At 40.4% G+C, this 25,713-nt stretch overlaps 1 protein-coding gene across 2 annotated transcripts; it reads right to left on the bottom strand.

Moving 5' to 3' along the window:
* Window positions 1–75: 75 nt before the first annotated feature.
* On the bottom strand, window positions 76–12,006 carry LOC126390181 (ubinuclein-1-like). 2 transcript variants are annotated; one of them, XM_050044355.1, is made up of 14 exons: window positions 11,768–12,006; window positions 11,099–11,191; window positions 10,809–10,907; window positions 9,370–9,492; window positions 9,120–9,211; window positions 8,402–9,011; window positions 7,200–7,270; window positions 5,938–6,067; window positions 5,715–5,836; window positions 4,182–4,298; window positions 3,937–4,080; window positions 3,788–3,838; window positions 3,040–3,669; window positions 76–1,067 (listed from the first exon to the last, which is right to left on the bottom strand). In XM_050044355.1, the coding sequence occupies exons 1-13, from the start codon at window positions 11,996–11,998 to the stop codon at window positions 3,066–3,068; spliced, it is 2,487 nt and encodes an 828-aa protein (XP_049900312.1). In that variant the 5' UTR covers window positions 11,999–12,006; the 3' UTR covers window positions 76–1,067; window positions 3,040–3,065. The 2 variants fall into 2 exon arrangements, with proteins under 2 accessions (XP_049900312.1, XP_049900313.1); XM_050044356.1 differs by lacking the exons at window positions 5,715–5,836; window positions 5,938–6,067.
* Window positions 12,007–25,713: the final 13,707 nt, after the last annotated feature.

Raw genomic sequence — 25,713 nt, forward strand, 5'->3', positions numbered from 1 at the left:
TGGTCAAAATGAAAGTAAATGCAGGTCAATCACTGATGTGAGGCCAAACCAGGCGACAACCTGAAAAATAAAGCCAACACAGATGTGCCAAAACTGCAGTTCATCGAAAGGACACTTGAGGCTGGCTCCAGATGTGTCAATCCAAACAGACCCCCATGTTAAAATGGCCAACTTTACACCATCAATTAACATGTTTACAGCCTGGTATACAAAAACGGCTCTGGTCTCTACAGCTAATTTTACTGCTCAGGGGGAGAACTTTTATATAACTCATCTGTTTACATTTGGCTTAAAATGATACATAATTAAGGGTGCAGTTGCTTTAAGGGACAGGCTGCTTGAGGTGTCACCAGTCTGAGTCAGACTACCCCTCACTCCTTCACAGCTCTACCCTCTCGTTCAAATACGGTCACTTCTGGCCCCAAAAAACCAAGATGGCAACGGCAGAAATGCCAAACTTGAGGCTTCAAAACAGCACTCCACAAACCAGTGGTTGATATCATGGTAGCTATAGCCATTATTTTATGCAGTCTATGTGCTGAACAGAGTGGCAAACAATTTGATTATATAAAGGTGTTAAATACTGGTAACAAGTGTGACTGGAACTTCAGTTCTGCTGGCTCAAGGTCACACCAAAACCAAAACACATCCCTGATACAGAAAATGCTTCAGTAGTAGAGAATAATAGGTGGACAAACATGGCAGTCACAAAGCCTTTAAGCGTTTTGTTTGAAAAGGCAGTCAAGCCACCATGACTGTGCACTGCTGTGGTTAAATGTGAAAAACACATTTTTAAAAATGAATCCACTGAGTGTAGTAGCTCAAAACTAAAACTCAAGGCTTGGAATTGCTTCAGTTACTGTACCTTGTGTTCGCATAATTACACTTTAAAAACAAATGACTACACAACATGTAAGCATTTTATTATTTATTAATCCAAACTAAATCATTCACATTTTAAACAAAGCCTTTCAAATACAAGTCAGTTAAAGGTTTATCATCACAGGTGGCTCTCTGAGTAGATTCCCATCATGTGTCCAGTCCATGTGCAGGGAGACTGCTCCCATCTAGAAAGAAAAGACAGAAGACTTATTTTCTATCGACTTTACAATGTGTCACTGAACGTTAAACATGTGTTATCGGCACTTAGGTAAATTGCAAATTATCAAAATCTATAAAAGGTATTTTGCAGCATTTCATTTATAGTAGGTAGACATCAGGTCACCAAATGTTGACTATTTTTTTGACAGCTAAATAATAAAATGTGAAACTATAAACATGTTCAAAGCCTGCATCGTCCTTAGGCAAAAAATAGTATGCTTCACTATGTGTGTTGGCTGTTGCATTGTCTCATCTTAAAAAGGGACTATTGGTGTAGCTGCTCCTCAGATGCATGCTTCTATTAGGCCAACACAACTGCTGAGTAATATATTAGAAATAGAAGTCGGACCAAAAAAAATAAATAAATAGTTATTTAAGATCCACTGATTAGCTTTTTCCTGAGCTTTCAACTAATCTCATGGTCTGTCATCAGATGTAGTTGGAAAGCGACTAAATCATCTGGCTCACAGGATATAGACTGTGGGTATAAGCCTATAATCAACTGCTGAGATAAACGTCAACACTAGGGCAGATCCAAACGCTTCGAAGCTTTGATTGTTGCCGTGGCAACTGATGTCAGTCAGTTTTCAAATGTTTTTTGTAATATATGTATGCATTACCCCAAAAATCCCCAATAATTAAGAAATACTTATTCAAAATTATTCATTGTGCATAAACATTAATCATTTTTAGTTATTGTCAGACATGAACATTTAAACTTAGTGACAGTTTTGTGACTACGACTTACTCTCATTGACTATCAGTCGTTAGCAGTCCAGCACTACAAAAACAGGGACAATATGACCCTATGCCAGGCTTAAAGATATGCTAGCAAGATATAAAAAAAATAAATAAAAAAAACCCCATCAAGCTATTGAATAGTTAGTTCATAAATTTGCGAAGATGACCCCCAAAAGTCAAACGCCAGATACTCCAAAGGAAACTGGTATGTCACAAATCCACAACAAGCTTGGCAATCACTGGAAAACTGCAATTAAAAGCTCAGCCATCTTGCAAATTATTCTTTTCTAGCTATCATGGCTAATGTGCTACCTGTGTGGTAACAAAGTGGCTGATTGTCACGTTATTTTAGATGCATCGACTGATGTCCTCGTCTCTCATCTACCCCCTCTGTCCCCCATGTGTTGATTAGTCATGAATATATCTCAAGCTTCAATTCCCAAAAACTGGTATTTGGGACAGCCCTCGGCAACACGCTTCTTGTACGTTACCATTTTCAAAATCCCTGTTGCTACATGAAAATAGTCTCATGTAGCCAGACTCATTTCCACACCTTGTTTTAGCGCTGTGCATGAAACAATAACACCCTCCAAGCTAGCAGCCTACATGCTAAAATGTCTTTTTAATGTTTCATGTGGCATTTTCTTTTGCAGGGATTTAATATTTCCATGCCAGGGCTCACCAAGCCATGCGCAAATGTTCCACCAAAACAAGTTCCCTTCCATCAACACTATTTTGCAAGGGCACTATCACTGCATGTTGGGCTTAGCATCACCCAAAACGATTGTGTTTGGTTTAAAGAAATACAAACAAACAATCTAGAGATTTTTTTTTTTACCTTACTGTGGTATTATGACGGATTCAGCCAGGGCTTTCTCTGGTGCTGGCGCAGTGTGAGATGGGTCTGGCTTTGTGAGACTAGTAAGTGAGTTTGTGGAATTTGAAAGACGAGGGCCTTTTACAGACAAGAAGGGTCTGACAAAACAGCTATTAGATGCATAATGGGAAATGTAGGTTATTGGTTGATCCGTAGTAGAGACTAAAAGTCAGGATATCTGCTGCTTTTATTTTAAAGGATTCATTTTATAATCTGTCTCAACAGTAAATCACCCATTTTAAACATTCTCCCAAAATCAAGAGTAAATAACTGTTAGGTCAGCCAACGTTTTAACAACTAAAAATAAATAAAAAACTTACTCTTTGTAAATCTGCATTTAGAGCTGTCACTGTATAATAACGTCATCATCATCGTCAGAGATGATTTGCACATGATCATCCACGTGTCTGGGAAAATCTTGAGCCTGCAGCAGCTGGGGCAAAACATGACACACCCCACTCAGTGGGAAACCGACCGGGCTGGACTGAGGAGGTGGAGGAGGAAGAGGGGGACTTTTGGTGTCCATCCCAAAGCTCCAGCGCTGAACTGAACGTTTGTATTTTGCAACAGCTGCTGCTAGGAGCTCCTCGGAAACTGAGAGAGGTTGCTCTCGAGCCAGTGCTTGATCAGCAAGGAGATCCAGGAGGGAGTGAGTCGGAGTGGACCTGGTGGCCAGAGGTTTGTCTGCTCCTGCAGGTGTAAAGGAACCAGCATCCGCTGCCGCCCCTTCTCCTGTTTTACCATCCACTTTTTTCAAGACAGCAGCTTCCTTTTTCTCAGTACCAAGTGACACAGAATTGGAAATATTTGAGCTCACGATAAAGACATCATCTGCTTCTTGGGGGAGTCCTTTCAGTGGCAGAGACCCCAGGGGAACAGTGCAGCCATCTGATGAAGCTGGAGGGTCAACGATAGATGGCTGCTTCTTCTCAGGCCTGGCCCTCTTTACTCTGAGAACATGTGAGACATCAAGTTAATTTGTATTTAGACATCCCTTGATCAAAGAAGAAAAAAAATAGACTTTTGATCAAATCTGTTTGGGGGAGCTCAGTTCTTCGTTGTACTCACGGTAATGACGTAAACGGGCTCAACATTTTCCTGCTCTCCCTTATCAGCACCCTGAAACAACAAATGATAAGAAAGAGCATGTCTGCATACACAATCTGGTAAATAATACTTTTAGAAGTACAAAACTCATTTGCACCAGTGTCACAAACCTAGACTGCATCCACCCTTTTGGCCAAAGAGGTTTGACCTCATTCTCCAACAAGGTCTTCAGGTGCTCCTCCACCTCCTGGCTCCCTTTCCTTTCCTTTTTATATCTCTCCATTTTCACCTGTAACACCTGACACAAACTCTCCCTGCACAAGAGAATATTTTTACACTTAGTAAAAATGGAATAATAAATAAAAGCAGGTTAACTAACATTTCAAATAATCAAGCGATCTTAGTTACATCTGACCTGATCTCGTCATTCCATTGGAACAACTTCTTTGGGCCTCCTCTTTTCCCAGCTTTCTCCTCCACGTTGTCCTCTGGGCCAGCATTCACCTTCTCTTTGCCGTCTTTCTCCTCCTCCCTGGCATGGGCAGAAGCAGAGATCAAGATGAGAGGGAGAAAGATACAGACAGGTGACAAATTTAAAAGGAAAAAGTGAAATAAATGAGCGGAGAAACATGATGAATGGTGGCTCTGTTATGCTGTGTGGGGCATTTTGCTGCCATGGTTTGGGTCCACTTGTCCCCTTAGAGGGAAGGGTCACTGCAAAACAAAGTTAAAGAGTGACCACCTTTATCCTATGATAAAACATTTCTATACAGATGGGAGTGGTCTCTTCCAGGATGACAGTACCCCCATCCATAGGGAAGGAGGGTTCACTGAATGGTTTGATGAGAATGAAAATGATGTACCATTAAACTTCAATTAAAAGCCTAGTCCCAAGTAAACGCCTAGTCCCTTTTATTAACCTGGTGTGGCTACACATTTTGACAAATAAAGGTCTGTCTCAATTAGAGGCCTGGTCTGGTTACCAAGCAGTTCATTCTTTTTATAGACGTTATTTGGATATATAAAATCAGATTGTTGACTACCCACTTGAGCTAATATTAGTTAGCTGTTTAGTTTGTGCATAAATGTTTAAACGTTTGTCAGTATGGAGATGCTACACATTGTTAGCTCAGTTAGATTCTGTGTGATTCAACTGTTCAATTCATTTTATTAAAACCAAAAGCACCAAAAAATAATGCATACAGATTTGGTAAACGAGATGAAAAAAAAAAAAAAAGGTGGTGACTGTGTACCTCTGAAGCTGTCATAAAGTCAAATTTTGTGTCCTTGATTGACCTGTAAGTTATTCATAATCCTTTAGTCTGCAAGGGTCCACCAATCAAAAGACTCAAAAGGGTTGTTCATAAACATTAATCTAAGTTGTGAGCATTGTTTAACAGGATAAAGTGATGTTGTATCGATATGCAGGGTGCTGTAATCCTAGGGTGCTGTAAAAGAATGTCATAAAGCGCTCTCTCTCAGAGCTAGATCAAATGAATGATTCATTATTTGGTTGTATTTCCCAATCTTTGCTGAGCAGCATTTTTGTGTGAAAGGAACTAAAGGCCTCTTCCATATTGACACCTGTCCCAGATATAGGCCTGTGGAGTTCAGTGATTTAAGCAAATAATAACCCAGGCTAATAACTTCTAATCATTCGCTACTGTCATCTAGATCTCAGTCCAAATGAACACCTGTAGGAGATTTTGGACTGACGTGTTGGACTCTCCATCACAATCATCAAAAAGCCAAATGAGGAAGTCTCTTAGGAAGAGTGGTTGTTCTGAGGATTCTCCGGTGGATTCCAGTCCATGTGTTTTTAGCCACCTTAATTCAAGTTAGCGTTTTTTTATATCTTTAATGTCATGTCAATCAATATAAAAGAATAGGCTTATGCATTTTGATCAAGTTACACTATGATTATGAAAGAATATGCTGATGAACTTACTTTAAAGTCTTGGCTTGATCGTATGCTTGGCAGTTTTCATGGAAACGTGCAATCTGCTCGGGCATAGCTTTACCGATGGCCTCCTTGAGTTTCTGCATGGGATCCCCCACATTAGGGGCTTCCTGTTTGTCAGCGTCAAATTCAACAAGTGAGTCGCATGCAAATGTATAACTTGAACAACCCATACGACCTGTGATCAACTCAAACGTTAAAACACCCTCACCATGTGTGCGAGTAACAGTTTCTTCACGCGTTTGAGGAGTGTGTCTCTGCTGCAGGGCAGGAAAGACGACAGGTGTGTGTACACCTTGGAGCGCACCTGGCCACTCTGTTCCCGACACTGCAACTCAACACTGGATTAAGACACAGTCAGAGCGCTGAACTACACACTTAAAAACTAGGTTCAATATCACAACGGACAACGAAAGACAGAACGTGTTGCTTCGGGATTTAAAGTCAGATTGTACAACAAATACAGTCAGATTTGTGTGTGACAAGTTCAGTAGCTCAGAAAAGGTTGTCCAGATATCACAGGACTCCTGACTGCTTGTGAAAGTGACCTTAAGAAAGACAGTGAACACCAAAACTGCTCCTAATGACCAGTGAGCACGTGAGTAATGTTACAGGCACTATACATGCAGTCCATTTACCATGAGGACTCATTTTCATGATTGTGGAGAATCCCCATCGGTCTGCACAAAAAAATATATGGCAGGCTACCACTGAGAGCATGCACACATCATCTGCAAGTGGTATTTCAAGTTGGTCTATCAACTGAGCCTCACACCAGACTGAGCCAATGACTGCATGTAAAGATGGATGATGCATCTCCACTTCCTTCAACTATACAAAACTGAAGCCAAAATATCCCAAATATAGCTGCTGCCATCTTGCACTGGTGACATAATTTGGAGCCAGAGTCTGTACAGTAGCGACCCCCAGTATCCAGTTGCCACGCATACACCCATATAACACCAGACAAGTCTAGAAAAAGTTACGAAAAATCTCTTTTAAACTCATCTCTGCAATATTTGAAGGAAGTAATCTGCTCAAAATTCATCAAAATCGCTCATCGTACACAAACTTCCTGCAGTTATTGCATTCACTATTTGGGCTCATTGTACAATATCAGTTGTTCTGTGCTGCTATTGCTATACATTGAATACAATATGAAATATCCATGATATATCTCACTTAGTCAGGGGTCGTCAGTTTTTATGTCCCTGTTTTATTTGAGAATCCACACAAAGCGCTTTGTTGAGAAACACTGAACGTAAATGTTACTCTTTGTTTAAAAGAAAACTCCACAGGATACTGGTTTCAAGAAAACGACCCAACTCAGAACAGCATGTGCTTTCTCACAAGTGCAATCTACAACATTCAAGAAGTTGCCTGCTCATTTTGCAGAGTTTAAAAGAAGTGCTTCCAGCATATAATGTCCAATGCAACAAAACTCTGCTTTGTCTGTGTTGTTGGATAACTCACTCCAGCAGGATTGAGTTGATTTCTGGAGTGAAGAACTTGAGTTTCGACTCTCCCTCTGAGGTCTTGGCAACCTGAAAAAAAAAATAAAATAAAAAATAAATCGGCCATCAACAATCTTTGCAATTCACAAGTTCTCAAAGCTGCAGCTGGTAACTAACTTGGTAACCTTTTACAGGAGACAGATAAGGTTTGTTTGACATGAGCCATGGCTGCGCAGAATTGTTTGCCACCGATCACCTCACAATGCATGCCGATTAGATTTGTGTCCGACTTAATCTTGACTTCCTCTGAGATCATGCAGAAGTGGACAACAATAATCTCAGGAGATCGAGGCTGCTGTACAGTTTTCAGAGCCAGGTGCTGTAGTTCTCTACAGTGTGCGATGGGAAACGCGTTGCTCTCACCTGATACGTTTTCATTTTTGTAGAACTGGAGAGATTTTGATTTTATTTGTGTGATTTGAGGGTTTATTCTGTTAACGGAATAGATGTTGTGTGCCTGATGGTTAGTTATCAGAGAGACTAAGTACATTCATAGCACAGATCATAAACTATACATCATCTATTCTATATTTACATTGGACTGTTAACTACTGAAGTATGTGGCAACACAAAGACTTCTGATTAGAGTAATGTGGGGATTTGATTAGATTGTTAATAAACAGCAGCAAACTGATGTGATGCTGGTTTATGTGAGAATTCATGTAAAATGGAGGTTGAGCCATGAACAGAAATTACAGATTGCGTGTAAAGTATTTTAATAGGCTACTCTGTCATAACTAAAACAATTGGAGGCTGCAGACAAACGGATACATGGCTCAGATAACATTTTAATACATCGGATTGGATCTGACAGGATGGGAGTGTGTGTGACTTCCTGTGCAGACTGAGGTCTGCTGGAAACTGTCAGAAAACTGTTTGACTTGATGGTGTTTATAGTCAGCGCCTCCCTGTAGTTTTCAGCTAAACATGGACTTAAATATGTTTCTGAAAACATTTGAGGTGAGAAATAAGCAACGCAGTAACAGAAGCTTGGTTTGTATTTGATCAGCGCTGACTAGTTTGACCGCAGTTAAAGTGATTGTCAGCTCTGATTGGTTGTTTTGGATGTTGTGACAGTTTCAGGAAATATGACAAAAAGTTAACTGGCTTTAATCTGTCAACACATGGACACAGTGACATCTAAATAAAATTGTATCTTACCACCATGAGTTTTCGAATGCTGTCCTCCAGTTGTGGAGGAAGTCCCTCTGGCAGCGGGACACACTGGTGAGGTGAGGTAGAACTGGTTTGTGACAGGAGCTGGATTGGCTCTGATTGAGGCCTGAGCTGCAAGTTAGTCTTCGCATTTGGAGGCTGGACTGGAGGAGCAGCATCAGACTGGGTCAGACTGGGACTGATCTGGGCCGGATCATCTGTTTTGGGTCTGAAAAGCTCTGCTGCAGGTTGAGGAACCATCTTTGGTGATGAAGTCCCTTCACTGACGTCTAATAAAGAGTCTAAGTCAATATCAAAATCCACTGTGTTGGCTGCTTGGATAAGAGCGTGGTCATTGGTTGATCCAATTAAACTAAGGAGAGGGTCAGTCAGTCCTGTTCCTCCACCACCGGCTGCATCCGCCGGGCACAGAGGGATTGTGACTCCGCCCATGATAGCAGCTGGCTTCTGATTGGCTTTCTCCATCTTCTGTCGCTCCTTCTCCTTCTCTCTTTGAAACTTTTTCAACATGCTGGTGACACTTAATGTGCCAACTGCCTTTTTCTTCTTTGTCTTCTTCATCACCTCGTCTTCAGGTCCAATTTCAGACACAGTGCTACAAGATATACACGTCATGCTTATGAGAGAATTATTCTGAGAATTGTATTCACTCAAATGAGAAATGCTCTAAACAAAGAGGTAAAATTTCTTTGGTCAGACTCACCTTGACTTAGGATCCACACTGCTCATCATCTCTTCACCTTCTCTGCAGCGCTTCTTTTTTGTCTTATCCTGTCTGCCATTGACTTTACGTTTCTAAAACAAACAAATAAATCATTGTTTGAAGGTGTTTAAAACTGTGGTATCGCTTACAAAACAGGATTGAAAAATGTCTTCTTAACTTGAAACATACTCCCCGAGGTAACAAAAACATCATAGCAATGCTTTGCATGTTTCTTAGATGCACAACTTACTTTTGAGGGCTCCTCTGTTGTGAGGTCCTCGGTCTCAGAAGCCTGGCGGAACTGCAGCACGCCCGAATTTATATAGAACCCACCTAATTTGGTTGTGATGGAGGCCGGCACAAATTCATCATACTACAGAGACCAGCCAGAAACAGTATTGTAACTTGATTAAAATAGATTTTATCAGTAAGAGAGATAAGCCAGAAGAAAATGTTGAAGTGATGGGCCTCGAAATGTCAGTGTGGACCAAAGTGAGCTAGCCTTGCAATGACTCACTGAGGGGATATCTGGTCAGTGTTGAGTAATGTCAGTGTATAGTAAATCAAAACTGTATCTTTCTGCAACACAAGAGGCCTGTACTACCAAGCCTGTTCAACTTATTCAGAATCCCTTTTTATTATCTGGCGTGACTAACCCTAACAATGGCCGTCTGGATAACCGGTACTACAAAGCTGGTTATCGACTAGTTCAGTCAACTCTGGGTTTTCCTATCCAACCAAGAGCGCGTTCATGTTAAAGAGGCGGGCGTGTTAATTACGAGCGACATCATCAAAACCATGAATGAAGCTACAACATATGAGATGAAAATGTCTGCTACTACGAGACAAAATTATGTCAGTAGCGTGGGATATAACTGACACTAGAAATATCGATATATCATCCAAAAATTCAACGTCAGCCAAGACTCAAATTACATGTAGGTATCACTAAGCTATATTATGTGACATTAGTATAGAGTATTTTTTGCTATTTAGTTGGATGATGATGATGATGATGATGATGAATATGTCACATGAAACACTTCAAGGTAAAGCCAGACTGTTTCTGCTCCTAAGATAAAGGGTGGAAGTGTAGCCTAGTTAATGACTGATGAGGTCTATCTGACAGAATGTTGCATTTATAATAACTGTAGTTAATTAACAGTGTGTGGATTATTTTTCTTATAAATTTTTATCTTTTTTTTCCCCAAGTTCTCGTCACACAGATGTCTCATGTTATTCTGAGCTACAGTGATGGAATCAGAGTGTAAAAATCGCAACACTATCACTGCGGACTAAAATAAACTTTGCATAAGTTAAAATCCTGCTAAAATTACATGTTTAGTGTTGTAAACTATCTCTCTGTTTAGAGGCAGAGGCTCCTCTTTTTTTTTACCTGACACTCCGGACTATTGTCCGTGGGTACCTCTTTCTTCAGTGATCTGACTGGTCAGAGATCGAGGTGTTGACAGGTTGTGATCCGATCTGCTCAGGAGCAGGTTAGCTGTTCAACATAAGTTACCATCGTGATTTATCCTAGTAAAAAGAGAACCAGATTCATAGTACTGAAAACCCAGAGTTAACCTTGAAGTTACCTCGCTAACTCCAAATCCTGCTTCGTAGTACAGGCCTCAGATCTTCCAAGATGCTGATATAAGAACTATCTTATGTTACTTGACACTGACTCACAGCCTCAGAGTTGTCAATGAAAGAATCCTCTTCATCATAACCGTATCCAATATCAATCAAGTCCTGAATGCGGTCCTTCTTTTTCTTGGGTTTGTCACCCTGCAACAAGAGGATGCAAAATACTGATGTGCCATTTGTCATTTAAAAATGTCAGTTTAAAAAAGAAAAATCTAGTACAACTCGACTGATTTTACAATTCTAAAACGGAGTAAACTGGTCTTCATTTACCTAAAGAATTCTTGTCAGACTTACCAATAATTCAGTTTTGAGAAGAAAAAAAAACTACTCACATATTTTTCCTCCAACTTCCTTGAAATAGCAGCGACCTCATCATGTTCTCGCTTTTCTTCCTCTTCAAATCTGCTCAGTGGGACCTGAGTGTCCTAAAGTCACACATTTAGCTCACTGTTAGCATGCACTGTGCAGTGTGCAGCAAAACAGCAGCATGGCCAGGCTGTCAGTTTGTCATAGGACCTCCATGCATACCCATTATTGACTCAGAACCTTCAATAATTCTGATATCAGTAGATTGCTTGTTGCTTTTTTTTTTTTTTTTTTTGTTACAAAAAAAGTAGTGATTACAATATGATTCTCAGCATTTTAATGCATTAAAATAAAACTTGATGTGAAAAAATATATTTCACACAAAAAATTCAGTTTGAATAGAATTATGAAGTAGTGAAACACCTGACAAGATTAACTAAAATCACCATTTCTTTATTTTAAAAGTTTGAAAAAAGGAAAAAAAAAAAGGTTTGGTTAAATAAAAAAGGTAAACCCAGTCAGATTATTGATGTGACATGTGTATAAGGAGAAAACCAAGTGTGTCTTTGCATTTTTAAAGCTGTAAGCAGCAGGTGTTTGCTAAATTATATTTAAAAGTTACTTTCTAAAAAAAAATGGGGAGATAGTATTTTAAGTTGGGTTTTTTTCCCAGTATAAATCAGGGAAAATCTCACCTTGTTTTCAACCAGCTGGCTGTAGCTGAACTCCGGAAAGCTCCTCTCGTCCGGCTCAAACAATGTGAGCACCAGCCGGACCGTGTTGGTGTCAGCGGGCCGGTCTGACCCGTTTTCTTTCCCCTGTTCAACATCTGACGGAGACTTTTGGGCGGAGGCCGGCCTGACAGAGGATGGAGGTACGTTACAGGGCAACGTGGTCAACTGAACTCTCCGAGATTCAGCCATCATAACTGACAACACAAACGGTGTGTCTCTGACAAAGGTATGAAGGACTTCATTAAGTAGAAATACACACAGGTGTGCCGTAGGGAGCTTACGTCACAGCTGCCCCATCTGACGGTAACAAAACCCGACCCAAACCTCACTAATTAAACATATAAAACTCGTCGTTACTTGTCGTTTGTGAAATCCGTATAAAAACTGTTGTAGAAAAATAGAAAATCTCTTTTTTAATCGGAATTTTAATCTTGGAGCAGCAACTTCCGGGAGTGTCCGCTGGTTGCCTGGCAACTGCTCAGAGCCAGAGTAAAAGTTAGCATTGAACAAAGCCAGGCTATAACTTTTAGCAGCGTTCATAGGCTATGTAGCGGATATGTTTTACACGACGTTGAGCTTAACATGTGGTGATGTTTAGGCCTAAAGCTCACATAGTTAAGATTAATTAAACACTATTTTAGTTTAAAGTAGGCCTACCAATTTGACTCCACAACCACTGCTGAAAGTGTGCTTATGTTTTGCTAAAAAAAAAAAAACACACAGAGTTTAATTGTGTGTTGGTCTTGAACAGTATGGTTACTACTTTAATGTTGAAGCTGGTAAAGGTGAAGCTAGCTACTTTATATACTGATAGGTAGCTAATATACACTCACAGGCCACTTTATTAGGTAGGCTACACCTTGCTAGTACCTAGTGCTAGTGCCTTAGTTCTTGGTGGCATAGATTCAACAATGTGTTGGAAACATTCCTCAGATATCTTGGTCCATATTGACATGATAGCATCACACAGTTGCTGCAGGTCCATATTGACATGATAGCATCACACAGTTGCTGCAGATTTGTCAGCTGCACATCCATGATGAAAATCTCCCGTTCCACCACATCCCAAAGGTGCTCTACTGGATTGAGATCTGGTGATTGTGGAGGCCATTGGAGTACAGTGAACTCATTGTCATGTTCAAGAAACCAGTTTGAGATGATTTGAGCTTTGTGACATGGTGTGTTATCCTGCTGCTAGTAGCCATCAGACGATGGGTACACTGTGGTCATAAAGGGATGGACACGGTCAGCAACAATACTATTTGTGTTAACGACCAGTTTAACAGATGTACCTAATAAAGTGGTCAGTGAGTGTAGACTGTATTATAAAGATGGACAACATGACAGCTCCTCAAAAGTGAAGCCAAACAAATGGATCTCTCTCCAGTGGCTGGCTGCATTATAGGTCATTAGTGGATGGGACATGGGCCAAACTAAAAACTCAAAGTACATGTCAAATAACATTTTTCCCAAAGATGGTCTCTGTCATATTTAGGTGGTTCTTATCGCGCTGATGTGTGTTCAAGTGTTTGTTTTTCAAATAAATGTGGTTCTGTCTAGTAATTTGATGTTAAAAAGGCGTATTGAGAGCATGATTGACAGCTTAGTGTGCCAGTTTGTGTGCTCATTATCAACGAGTTTAAAATAAATGTACGTCCTTTAAAATATGAAAGTCTTATAGCTTTTTTATTCTTCACATCTTCTATTAAGGTGCCATACTCCTTATAAACCAGTTAAAGCAGGGTTTGGAGACTCTGGAAATCGCTACTGCGCAGACTTTGGCTCCACATGATGTCATCAGCACAAGATGGCAGTGGCCATGTCTGGGATATTTTGGCTTCATTTTTGTGTGGTGGGGTAAGTGAACCTGTCAGCCATCTTTATACAGTCTATGGTAGCTACCTATAATAAAACATCAAAATTTATTAGTCGTTTTATATTTTGTGTTAAAGCTGGGGTCAGCCTCAGCCTATTACGTGCATTGTGTCTTTTCAAAATACACTTCCATTTTCACAGGAAATGGACAGTTTGCATATCATCTCTTTCAAAATAAATGCACTAGGTCGGGACAAAACTGCAAATTGGCACTCTTTCCCTTTAACAAGGAACGCACATGGTTACGTTAAGGCAACTAAAGCATGTGTTTGGGTTTAGAAAAGTAACAGGGTTTGGCTTTACATTCATATGGGAAACAAACACCAGCCTCCTGGGTGAAAGTCAGTGATTGTTGGGCCCATCCACCCTTTTGCACTTTTCGGCCCCTTTACTTATGTTGTTGTCCTGCCACGTTTCTCCCTGAAGCCCTCGGGCTCTGTTACACACTGATGGCACACGGCCGTGTATCATGCTGATGTGGAAGGACGGCTTTTTTGTTGGTGTCTGACGCAGGAGTCACTGCCTAAGCGCCAGTATTCAACAGGTTTGGAACGAGACCGTGTTGGCCCCTCCTTGCTCTGCTGTCTCTCCCCTTTTCTCAGACCATAAATGAGACAAGAATTAGCTAACTAGCCATCCCACGGTGCCTCCTCCCCTTTTTGTATCAGTTAATCTTATTTTTCATATATTTTAGTAAAAGTTCAAGAATCTTTATTATCCCCAAGGGGCAATTAGTTCCACAGCTAGTAGTTCTCAAAACAACATAAAAACAAGTAGACAACACACACATCAAGTCAAAACAAAAATATTTATTTTATGAATATGATAATGAGGACATGATTGAAGTACTGTCTACAACACACTTTGCACAGCATAATACGCAAGTGCACACCTTGATGTGCCTCTGAGGTAAGCTGATGTCACTGATCTCTTTTTCTACCCTGGAGTGAAAATGTATCCCTTATTTAAAGTCTTTTATTTTTTGTTTATAAATGAGAACTGATGGTGAAAGGATGGCAAAAATTTTATATTATTATTATTAGTAGTAGTAGTAGTCGTGCTCTTTATGTACACAGAGATGCTTCTTTCCTTTACCACACGGGGGCGCTGGAGGTCCATGAGGATGAGGGGTTTACTGTGGGTGAAAAAGCTGGGCTATTTCAGGGACCGTTTAATTTGGATCCACTATGAACACTTCATCACACACATGGAGGAAACTCGGTAGGCCCATGTTTTGTTTGTCAATGAAAAAGAAATATTATATCAGAGAAATGTAAGTCTTGTCATCATCACTGCAGCTCGGTTATGGCACTTTGGACATTTGACCCATGTAATAAACTCCCTGCAGGTGGAAAAGTATTCTTTACAACTGTTTTGCAGAATTAATATGACAAAAAATACTTTCACCAGATGCTGAAATAACATGTGTTTCATAACAGATGAAATCGACATGTATAGGCCAGGTAATAAACAGCCTTCATCCTGTCATGGTGTAACCTGAGGTGATGGCCTGACAGCAGTGTGTCTGGATTGAAAAACAAGAGAAGGGTCAAGCAGCAGCCAAATCTGAGTCGTGTGTAAATCCCAAGTCTTTCTCATGCAGCCTGCACCCGGCCTGCAGTGAATTGACTTTGACAATTACAATAACGGGATAATTGCAATCTGTCACCATACATTCAGTGTTAGCATATCACAAAATAACCAATCCGAGGCATGCAGTGTCCACACACATACACACAGCCACACACATGTCCCTGATCTGCATAACACACACTGTATACCCCGCTTTGTAATTATAAATGAATTTCACGGTGCAGGGCTTTTAATGCAGATAATATGGATCTCCTTTTACCTCCCTCTCTGACCAGTGTGTGTGTGTGTGTGTGTGTGTGTGTGTGTGTGTGTGAGTGAGGGAGAGAGAGACAGAGAGAGGATCAGATTGCAGCCAAGCTTTGTTTGACTAGCCTGCCCTCTCAAACGAGTTAATGGGATGGAAGTTATTTGCCACCCTGAGCTGACGATGCGAGGTCGAACAGAGTCGTTCATTTAAAAAAAAAAGGGCGTCAATAAATGTGCTGGAGACAAAGAGCTAAAATACACCCGAGCAGGACAAAGACAGACAGATGGAGACGGCAGGGGTAGCCTCAGTCTCCGTGTGTGTGTGTGTGTGTGTGTGTGTGTGTGTCGTGGTGTGGTTGGTGACAGGGACCCCATCAGTGCAGGATCAGAGTGGGGAAATTGGAGGACAATGTCGGGAGAGGGGGTGCGGGGGATAATTTAAAGCGATTGGGAAGGCGGTGTCCCAGAGGTGCATAATTCACTCATTCATTAACTAGACCAAACAAGAGCCAATATTAATTAACTCGTTCCTCGTGCCGAGGCGCCCCGAGAAGCGCGTGCTTTGTTGTCAATTGGCCACAACAGTTCTTGGAAGTGAAGGCTTTAAAAACCAGAGCTGACGGGGCCACAGGGTGAACACCTCCAGCCACTGTGTGCACGAGGGCAGATTGTTACTAGGGCTTTTGTAAAATTAATGAATAATAACCACTGGAAGAAAGTAACTTTTTATTTGCTTGCTTCCTTCTAAGTACAAATTTGAGGTAGGCCCTCCTTATTTGAGTATCCCCATTTTTCTACTTCTACTCTGTGAAGCTACATTTCTGTTTACTTGACAGCTAAATTTATAAACCACTCTGGGGACTGAGATATTAATAATAATAATAGACCTGCATTTTACTGTTGTACTTTTACTTAAATAACATTTTGAATGCAACAGCAATTTTTGTTATCATTGTGATATTACTGCTTGAGTACCTCTTACACTATTGCATGAAAATAATGATAAGAATCATCTTCATCATCATCCGTGGAAAGTAACTTACTGCATTTACGCATTACATCAGTTTAATTTTTGAGGCATTTGTTCTTGAGGCTGGAGCCAGACAAAGGGGACAACTGCTACAGGACCCCAGACCCCATGGGGCCCCTAAAAGCCCCTGGTTTATTGTTTGGCTTTTTTGTTTGTTTTGTAATTTTACAGTAACTCTCTAAAAAGCAGTATGCATTACCAAATCAAAATATCAGCCGATATGATTCATGTGGGTCCTACTTTATCACCTGACCTTTAGGCCATGTCTGGATCAAAATCTAATTTGCAGAAGTTTATTATTTCAGCTGATACAGAGGCACAGTTTCCTGATTAATAAGTTTATGTTAAGTCAGATTGCCCCTCAGAAAACCCTGGGCCATGTAATGTTCCAACATAGAAATACTGCACAAATAGAGAAAGAATGGGGGGTTGATGTGCGCCAAGCAGCTCAGTTTTTGCCTCCTTGCAGGTTAGCACCTTAGTATTTCCATTTGATTAAAATACTTAAGGGGGATATTGTACATTTTAATCGTATACATTTATTTAGATGAGTAATCCTTTCTGCTTACACAACAATAGACTAATAATTCATATATTATTCTAATACTTGGAGGGTCCTATGTGAGTATTTTACTTGCAACAGATTATTTTTACTTTGTTGTTTTAATACTTTTTCATTAGTGAAGGACCTCAGTGCTTCTTTTGCTACTGCTACTGATACTAATAATAATAATAATACAACTTACAATGATAATAATGGAAAATATAAAAAAAATTGAGTAAGCTGGTCATTTTCCCCCATTCTCAGAGCAATACAAAATAATGCACAAAAAAAAAGAAACTGTCACACATGCACACATACACACCCTGAGGGCCTCCTCCTTTCCCTCTCCTCCACTGGGGGGCGCTCCTCCACTGATCCTCGCTCTGCTGTCAGGCCCTGCTAACTTTGATTAAGGTTTAAATTGGCTGAATTTAATGAACGTTGCCTAATTAGGCAGGATAACAGCTTTAATTGATAAGTAATTATCTGCCACAAATTGTTATTAATTCTCCGGCTCTGTCTTATAGTGTACTGACTCTCCTCGTCCCCCCCCCACCCACCACCCTCTCCCCCCCTCTCCCCTCCTCCCCTGCAACATTTTGTATTTATGTAAACAAGCAGTGGTAAACAATTAGGCATATGTTAGGATGGGATATTCCAGAGGGTATCGTCAGGCTGTGCTTGGTGGACTGGCAGTTTATCTGAAATTATTTCACTCACTGGCTGATATCTTTGAGCATTAATTGCTTAAACTGTCCTGTCATTTTGGCTGCGTGCCATCGACTGCATGCTGTCATGACTAATACAGAAACATGCTGCAAGAAAAATGGCTCTAAAAGTGGCTGTTTGACGAATAAAGAGACCTGAACTTAAACTATAGTGTAAAGGAGAATGTGTATTAATTCCAGGATCATTCTGATAATCATGCAAACACAATATTGATGAACAAGTTATAGTTTAAGTGATTATCCACAGTTAAGTGGCTCAGTTTCATTATGTGTTTTTAGTCTGTCTTTAATCAGTAACTTGTATAGCCTACTGTATGGTGACAATGTGATGTTTAACTGAATGCACACCTGCACGTATGTGAGCGAATATTGCAACATGGACATAAGCATCAGTTGATTGTGGATAATGTAAAATATTGACAGGATTTTAAAGAATAAATTCCTGAAGAACATGTGAACACCTATATCAATCAGTTTTAATCTAGGATTTAAGAAAATATCTGAATTTAATGGGCTCTTGTAGCCATAGGCATAGAATTTTGGGGCAGTAGTATGTACATTTTTTCAGCAAATTAAAGCAGGGATGCAGGAGGGCCCAAAGTTACATAATGGGTCGTAGGCGTAGATCTTGGGTGGGATGCAGGGGATGACAACACGTCCCAGTCCTCCCAGTCCTCCCTCCCCTCCCTCCGTCCAATAAAAACACAAAAGTAGCAGATGACTTTTATTTTGGCAAAATTTAAAGACATTTACGCCATAAATGGATACAGAAAATACACAAATTGGTGCATACAAATGAACCAGAATGCAGAAAATCATGATCAAAATTTTCTAGCAGAGGGCCCCCAAACTGTCGCCCCACTGTCAAAATGAAACCTACTCCCTTGATATGCCATGAAAATGTGTGAGCTGGTCATCTAAGAGGGTCCATTTGAGTCAAAACAACCTCCCGTTATCTGACTCAAGTCATTTCTGCACTCATGTAACCTATAAATACAAGTCACAGTGTTTGTTTTACAGTGATGAAAATATCATCTCTTTCCCTGAATGAGTACAATGTACACACTAAAAGCTCTCTGTATTTTGTAGTTGTATCTGGGCTGGAATTTTGTACTTGCATTGAAAACATTTACATTCTGTACCTGAACCCACTGTTGTTGTCTCTTAATACATGTCATCGTTATACTAAATTGGGTGTTCAAATATTCCTCTGACACACTTGAAACCCAATAGAAACATCAGTATTTGTATTAGATTAAATATCTTTGAATACTAAGTCAATTGAGACGGTTCTTGTACTATAAATTGGAATTACAAGGGTGAGAGGACATGAGGTTAGTTGAGAAAACAAAACGTGGACCAAAGAAAACACCTTTGTCTCAAACAGCATTAGTCCTTTCATTGCAGCGCACACAGGCCACTCTGACTGAGCTTTTCATTAAAGTGATTTAAATGAGACGCGCGTGAACTTGCTTCCTAATTAAAACATCTTTCCTCGTTTACAGAGCGGCTTTAAGCTGAGCTCTTTTCTCCTCCCTCCTTCCACCCCTCCACCGCTTCACTCCCGGCAGATGGTTTTGTTGGGCTCCAGTAGCCAGCCAGTGGCCGAACAGGCTGATCCATTCTTCCTCTGTGCCCATCAGATCGGAGCATTTGTTTTAACAACCCCCCTCCACACACACACAAACCCACACACACTCACGTGCACGCACACTTTCCAGATGATTAAGAGATGAGAAGAAAATTATTGACTGGGCTGCTAAAATGTATATGCAACTACTCCGAGCCAGTGCATGAAAAATTGGCGTCACCATTTCTCAAATTATATCATTACTATATTTTGAAAATGTTAATTTGCATAGCGGATTTCCCTGTGGGCTAGGGGGGTTAATTAGGTCTATTTCCGTGCGGCTTGTGCCAAGACAGCCAAGGAAGAAAGGGGGGTGGGGGTGGGCAGAAGAAAGAGGGAAAGAGGGAGAGAGAAAAGGGGGAGATCTGACTCGCTGATAACAATTAAAATGGCATTTTGGACTCTTTCAAGCATAGAACATTTTTGGCATATTAAGCACGTTTTAGGAAAAGGTGATAAGTTACTTTTAATTGAAATGGAATTATGGCTCCAGAGGAAGTTTGGCTTTTGTTCACACTCATTTTAAATATATATATATACATACACACACGCACAGGGAGACTTGTGATTTCAAAGCTTCACGTTTAATCTATCAAACAAGAGGTGAATTAAAGCAAATAACTTTAAATCAATCACAATTTGCATTTCCTCCCAATATTCTGTCAGAGGCACAATTACGCTCATAATTAGATGGAGCAAAAGTAATAATTGCATAGAGAGAGGGAGCTAAAACACACTCGCCTGGAAATGGGTTCTTTCCTTTTCTAAATGATCAAAGCTTCCATTATGTGTCAGGAAAAAGATTTGTGGGGGAAAAAAACAACATCAATACATTAAATCCCTTCACTTTTAATTGGAATGGCATCCTCTCCTGGTTTTAGGCTGCACAAAGCACACTGCAGGATCAAAAAACGCCTCCCAACAATTCATTTAGATTAGACTCTTAATTATCAACCAATCGCCTAAATAATGACTGACTTCATTTCAGATAGTTAAAAATTAACTTGTATGCAGTAATTGAGTAATTAACTCTCCACTGCTTCACCTTAGTTTACTAATTAAAAAGTAAATATGACTTGATTCCTCCTCTCAAGAGGCATATTGAGGGTTTTGTGGCTCAAAGGAGATTTTTATTCTTCTGTGTAGTAACCTACATGGTCACACATTTATTGTTTTCCTCTAAAAAAGAGGTTTCTTTGGCACCAGGGCAGCTTCCTCTAAATGTTCAGTAATAATATTTCAATGTCCTTATAGCAATGTGAATGTAACTGACCTACATTAGATAGTTTAGGGCATGTATCCCCACAGGACAGGTAACCTCAGGTGAAGTACAGTGTAGTGGACACAAACACACTTTGGCTCAAGATCAGAACTTAAATTACAGCTGCATTTTGAGGAGGAAGAGGAGGAAGATGAAAAATGGTAGAGGAGGAAGTAGAATTAGAAATACAGGAGGGTCAAAGCTGCTTGTACCATAACTGAATAAAACTTTTTAAATTAAAATGATCTTGGAAATCTCGTCTCAAATCCACACGGTGCAATAGGCCTTTTTCACAGAAGACATTTTAACATGTCACAGCAGAAAAAACTCAGGTGTGAATAATACATTTAATGATGGCTGAATTCCATTTAGCTGCTTTGATTTCAGCACCCTTGTTTCCTGCATGCTTGCTCACTGTAGCTCCTCTTCCACTGGACAAAAATAGGACAGGTTACAATTGCTATTCATTCCCAAGACAAATGACACCACAGTAGTCACTGGTATTTATCAGCTCCAGCTCTGATTGGCTCCGATCAGCAGTGATGGAAATATGATACCCAGGTGGATGCACTAATTTTCGCCCCAGTTCTGGCGCAATAAAATGACAACAATAAGCATTTTTTTGTACTTCATCTAGACAACATAGGTATTTCTGTAAATTATTTTCACAAAGATTGGTTGCTCTGTAAGTAAACTGATGTTTAAAGTTGCTCTTATTTCCATTGACTGCAGTAAATTCAGTTTTTGAGATATAATTATGAAATTTACCACACTGCCTCTAAAAAGTCATGGAAATGTTAACCTTTTTATGAACAGTGGAGATTTGGATTTGGGTGTTTCAGAATTCTGGCTGGATCCTTAATGGAGGACAGTCAGAAGATGCAGGGGAGTGAGTTTGGTGTCAGTTGAGTCAAAGATGCAGGTTGTTTGATTAGTTTTACAGTTTTTGAGAAGGACAGAGTGATAGACTACATAATCCCTGCCAGGTCAAAGCTCAGCTGGGGCTATATTTTCATGAAAGTCACAAAGTTGTAGCACGTACAAGTGTTCTGCTATGAGTTTTACTTTTTTTTTTTTTTAACTTTAGACACTGTAGTGTCACCATTATCCAAAAACTTGAGGAACCTGGGCAAAGGAATAGACCTATGTGCAAAAATGTTGTTTATCTTTATGAATGGAAAGGCTGATTTTATGGTAGGAATAATAATGAAAATAATAACATTGGCAAAAACAAGAGGGACCAGCAGCCAGCAGTAGTCTGAAGTGATCTTAAAAATAAACATCATGATCAAATAAACTCTAATCCAAACCTTAAATATTCACAAACCTTGCCTCAGATCAACCTTGGTTAAAAATTGGCTGAATTGCATAAGTTTAAAATAGTTTTATTTTGGGAGCTTATTTGCTAATGTGCGGTCACGAGCGCAGCTTTGATTCTTTGATTCTATATGTAAAACATATATATGGAGTCTGGCGGCAGCGGTGGTCTATAAATATGAGGGAGCTGGGGTTTTGACTGGAATATTTCTGGACTGGCAGGAAAAACAGTTGAGAAAGTAAAAGACTAAAACTCACCACTCCCTCACTACCCAACGCTCAACGCTTCTGAGCAAAGAGTAAAGCCCCAAACTCGTTTTGTGGAGCTGCTCAGTGGTCAGCAGTGTGAGACTGTTGCTGTACTGCACAGCCTGTGCACACCAGCAAACTGTGATGTCTGGGCCCATCCTGATGTAGGCCACTACTGGTAAATGACTGATAGCTGGCACTGTAGATCATCTGTCAACAGTCTACAGCCTTGGTAGCGGCTCTGTGAGGCAATGCTAACATCATGATGTAAAACTAATTTGCACCAAATGCAAAATATTTGGTGTAAACCAAAAGTGAATTTCGGACTTGTGGTTACACTAGAGAAAATGACCTCTGGTGCTATGACAATTCTGACCCTGTCTCAACCAAGCATTAATCTCTAGGATTGAAAAATCAAGCCAACGCGGAAGTGCCAAAAAACGCAGTTTGTCAGATGGCCACTTGAGGCTGGCTCCAAAAGCTAATCAATCAAAACTTTACAGCAGCAGTAAACATGTTTACAGTCTGGTGCAAAAAACTGCTTTGGTTTCTATAGCTAATTTTAACATTCATGACACCTGTACAGGAGGTGAATATTCATATAACTCACACGTTTACATTTCATCACGGCTTAAAGTTATGCATTGTTAAGGACATGTCTGCTTTTAGTGACAGGCTGTCTGCGAGGCGTTGCTACAGTTTATGAGTCAGATCCACCCCTCACTCATCCATAGCTCCAGCCTCTCATCCAAATATAGTCACTCCTGGCTCCAAAAATACAAGATGGCGACGGCCTAAATGCCAAACTCGAGGTATCAAAACGGGAGTCCACAAACCAATGGATGATGTTGCTGTGGCTATGTCCATTATTTTGAAACAGTCAGTGGTTTTCAACACTGCACATGTATGGTTGGAATTGGCAGAATCAAGGATGTAGCTGTTAATAGGGATGGCGCGATTGGACCCCCTACTTTAGGCCTCTGGCTCATAAACCTTACAGGTCTGTAGGTGAGATCCTAATGAAGGCCGAGTTTGGAGATAGGTGTTGTCCAAGCAAGGAAGCTGAAAGTAGAGTGGATAGAAAGTTGGGAAGGCGCCATTGCCCCGCTACTTTACACACCTGGCCCACACTTATTTTAGGTTGCGGATCACTGTATCATGGCTAGAGTGATCTCATCGCAAGATGGTCACTCAAATCTAAAAATGATCGAGCAAGTGAAGGGACAGTTAAACTGTGGGAACTGGGATCACACTGGAACAGTTTGTGTTTGTGCTGGCAAATCACCAAAATATATGGAATCAAATAAAGCAGCATGTGTTTTGTAGGCCTTCCTATGAGGGAGCTCTTTAAACACAGCATATGGTCACAGGTCACTGCATGCCCTGGATGGTCAAATAAGGATAAAGTGAAGCTCACAGCTTCAATCCTGTCCCTTCCCAATCCCCACTTGTCAAAGTATCACAAGAACAAAGCAGCTATTCAAACATTTAACATCTTTGTGATAAGCTGCAGCCAGTCTAGCGTGTCCAAATGCAAATTTTGTAACAGGAGCGCCCCCTTCAGGTTGCTTTGATCACGGATATATTGCATATATTACACCAAGAGGACCACTGGATATATATACAGCACAGGGGTTTGCTGCATTAGTCTGTGCTGAGGTATTGTGAACATAAAGCTGGGCCAGACATTACACATGCAGTGTATTTTCCCTTAAGTGTGGGTTTGGTTGTGTTGTCTGCACAGAGAGATGAGAGAGGGGAGGAAGGCTGGAGGCAAGGCAAGCCGAACCCTGGCTTGTGTGTGAGTCGCCCATCTTATTATCAAATTAATTAAAGCTAGCATCTGACAATGTCACTCGTGCCCAGCAAAAAAAGGAGGAGGAAGGAAGAAAAGCGAATTTAAATGCTGCGGTCTCTTAGGACCTCATGTCAAGGGCTGCTTTTCATCGAACACTGCATGTGTTTGGCTCGCACAGCCACGGGAAAGTGGAGGGAAGGAGGGGCTTTTAAAAAAAAAAAGGAGCTTTTATAAGGAAATGACAAGAAGGCGTCGGATTTTGATGTTCAAAAATGGCAGCAGGAAAATAAATACACATCAGAAAGAGCAGCAAAGAAATAAAAAGGGAATGGAGAGAGCGGAAGAGAGAGATAGAGACGGGGTGACATCAAAAGCGCCTCTCAAGCCGTTCAAAGTTGCACTGAGATTGGGGAAAGGGGGTTTATAACAGCCTGACGACCAGCCAACATTAAAGAGTCCATTTAAAAACTAGACATTGAAATGCAGAAAGCCTGCTCGTGTGTGGACTCGGGGTCAAGTAACGGAGGGATTATATGGTTCTTCATAATAATATTAATTAAACAATTTACATGCTAATAAGGTAACAATTATCGGAGCTTCTGGTGAAAGATTCAGGTTATTACAACACGCCAATCCCAGGGCTACGGGTCACAGGCAGAACAGCAGAGAGAAATCTCAACTCAAATTAACATTCTGTCAGCTCCAGAAATTGGATAAATAAAGTCGAATTAATTCACAGTAATGGAAGAGGGAGGGGGAGGCACTTATTCAACCAGCTCTGATTACCATTCAGTATTCACCAGCACGCGGGTGGCTTTCTGTCAAGAAATTTAACACAAAATGAAGCAGTCACCGCCTCAGGCAAGATTTGGCCCCTGCGACACCGTTTACAATTTATATGTATAATCTTTCTCTCTCTCTCCCTCCCTCCCTCCATCGCTTCACCAAAGATGTCCACCCGGACACCCAGTTGCTCCTGGCCTGTGCCATGATTGTAAATTTCAAAAACCTTTCATTTTCCAATGCACACTTCAATTCGAGCACCATTTCCCCTGCATTAGACAAGACCCTTAACTCGATGGGATAACTTGAAATTTTAATTGCAGTAATCTCTCTCTCCCTCTTTTTTCTATTTATTTTTTTACCTTCAGCAGACAGACACCAGATATTGTTCAAATTTTCTACAGGTTTGCTAAAATGGCTTTTTTTGGTAATTGGAAAATGCAGTGTCCGTTGTTTGAAATTAAAGCTTAAACGTATTTTAATTTCACTTTGTCATTTTTATGGCATTATGAATTCTCTGGTTCGGTTTTTAGCCACACCAGCAGTGTGGCTCCAGGGATATCGACGTCAACCAGTTGGCACATCTTTGTCAAGACCCAGAGGATGAATTCTGATGACTTCCTCCCTGCTTTTCCTTTAGTGTCACCATGTTGACTTTTGTGGTTTTGAGTAATATATTTCAAAAACTAGATGAACTATATTAATTTTGGTGATCCCCTGACTTCATAACACCATCATCAGGTCAAATTTTTAATCCACCCAATCACCTAATACCTGCAAAATTAATGACATTTTCTGCTGTGTACTCTGTGTTAAGTGCTAATTAGCAATCCCACTAATGGTAGGCATAATC

The sequence above is a fragment of the Epinephelus moara genome, chromosome 5, assembly GCF_006386435.1.
Source record: "Epinephelus moara isolate mb chromosome 5, YSFRI_EMoa_1.0, whole genome shotgun sequence".
Lineage (NCBI taxonomy): Eukaryota > Metazoa > Chordata > Actinopteri > Perciformes > Serranidae > Epinephelus > Epinephelus moara.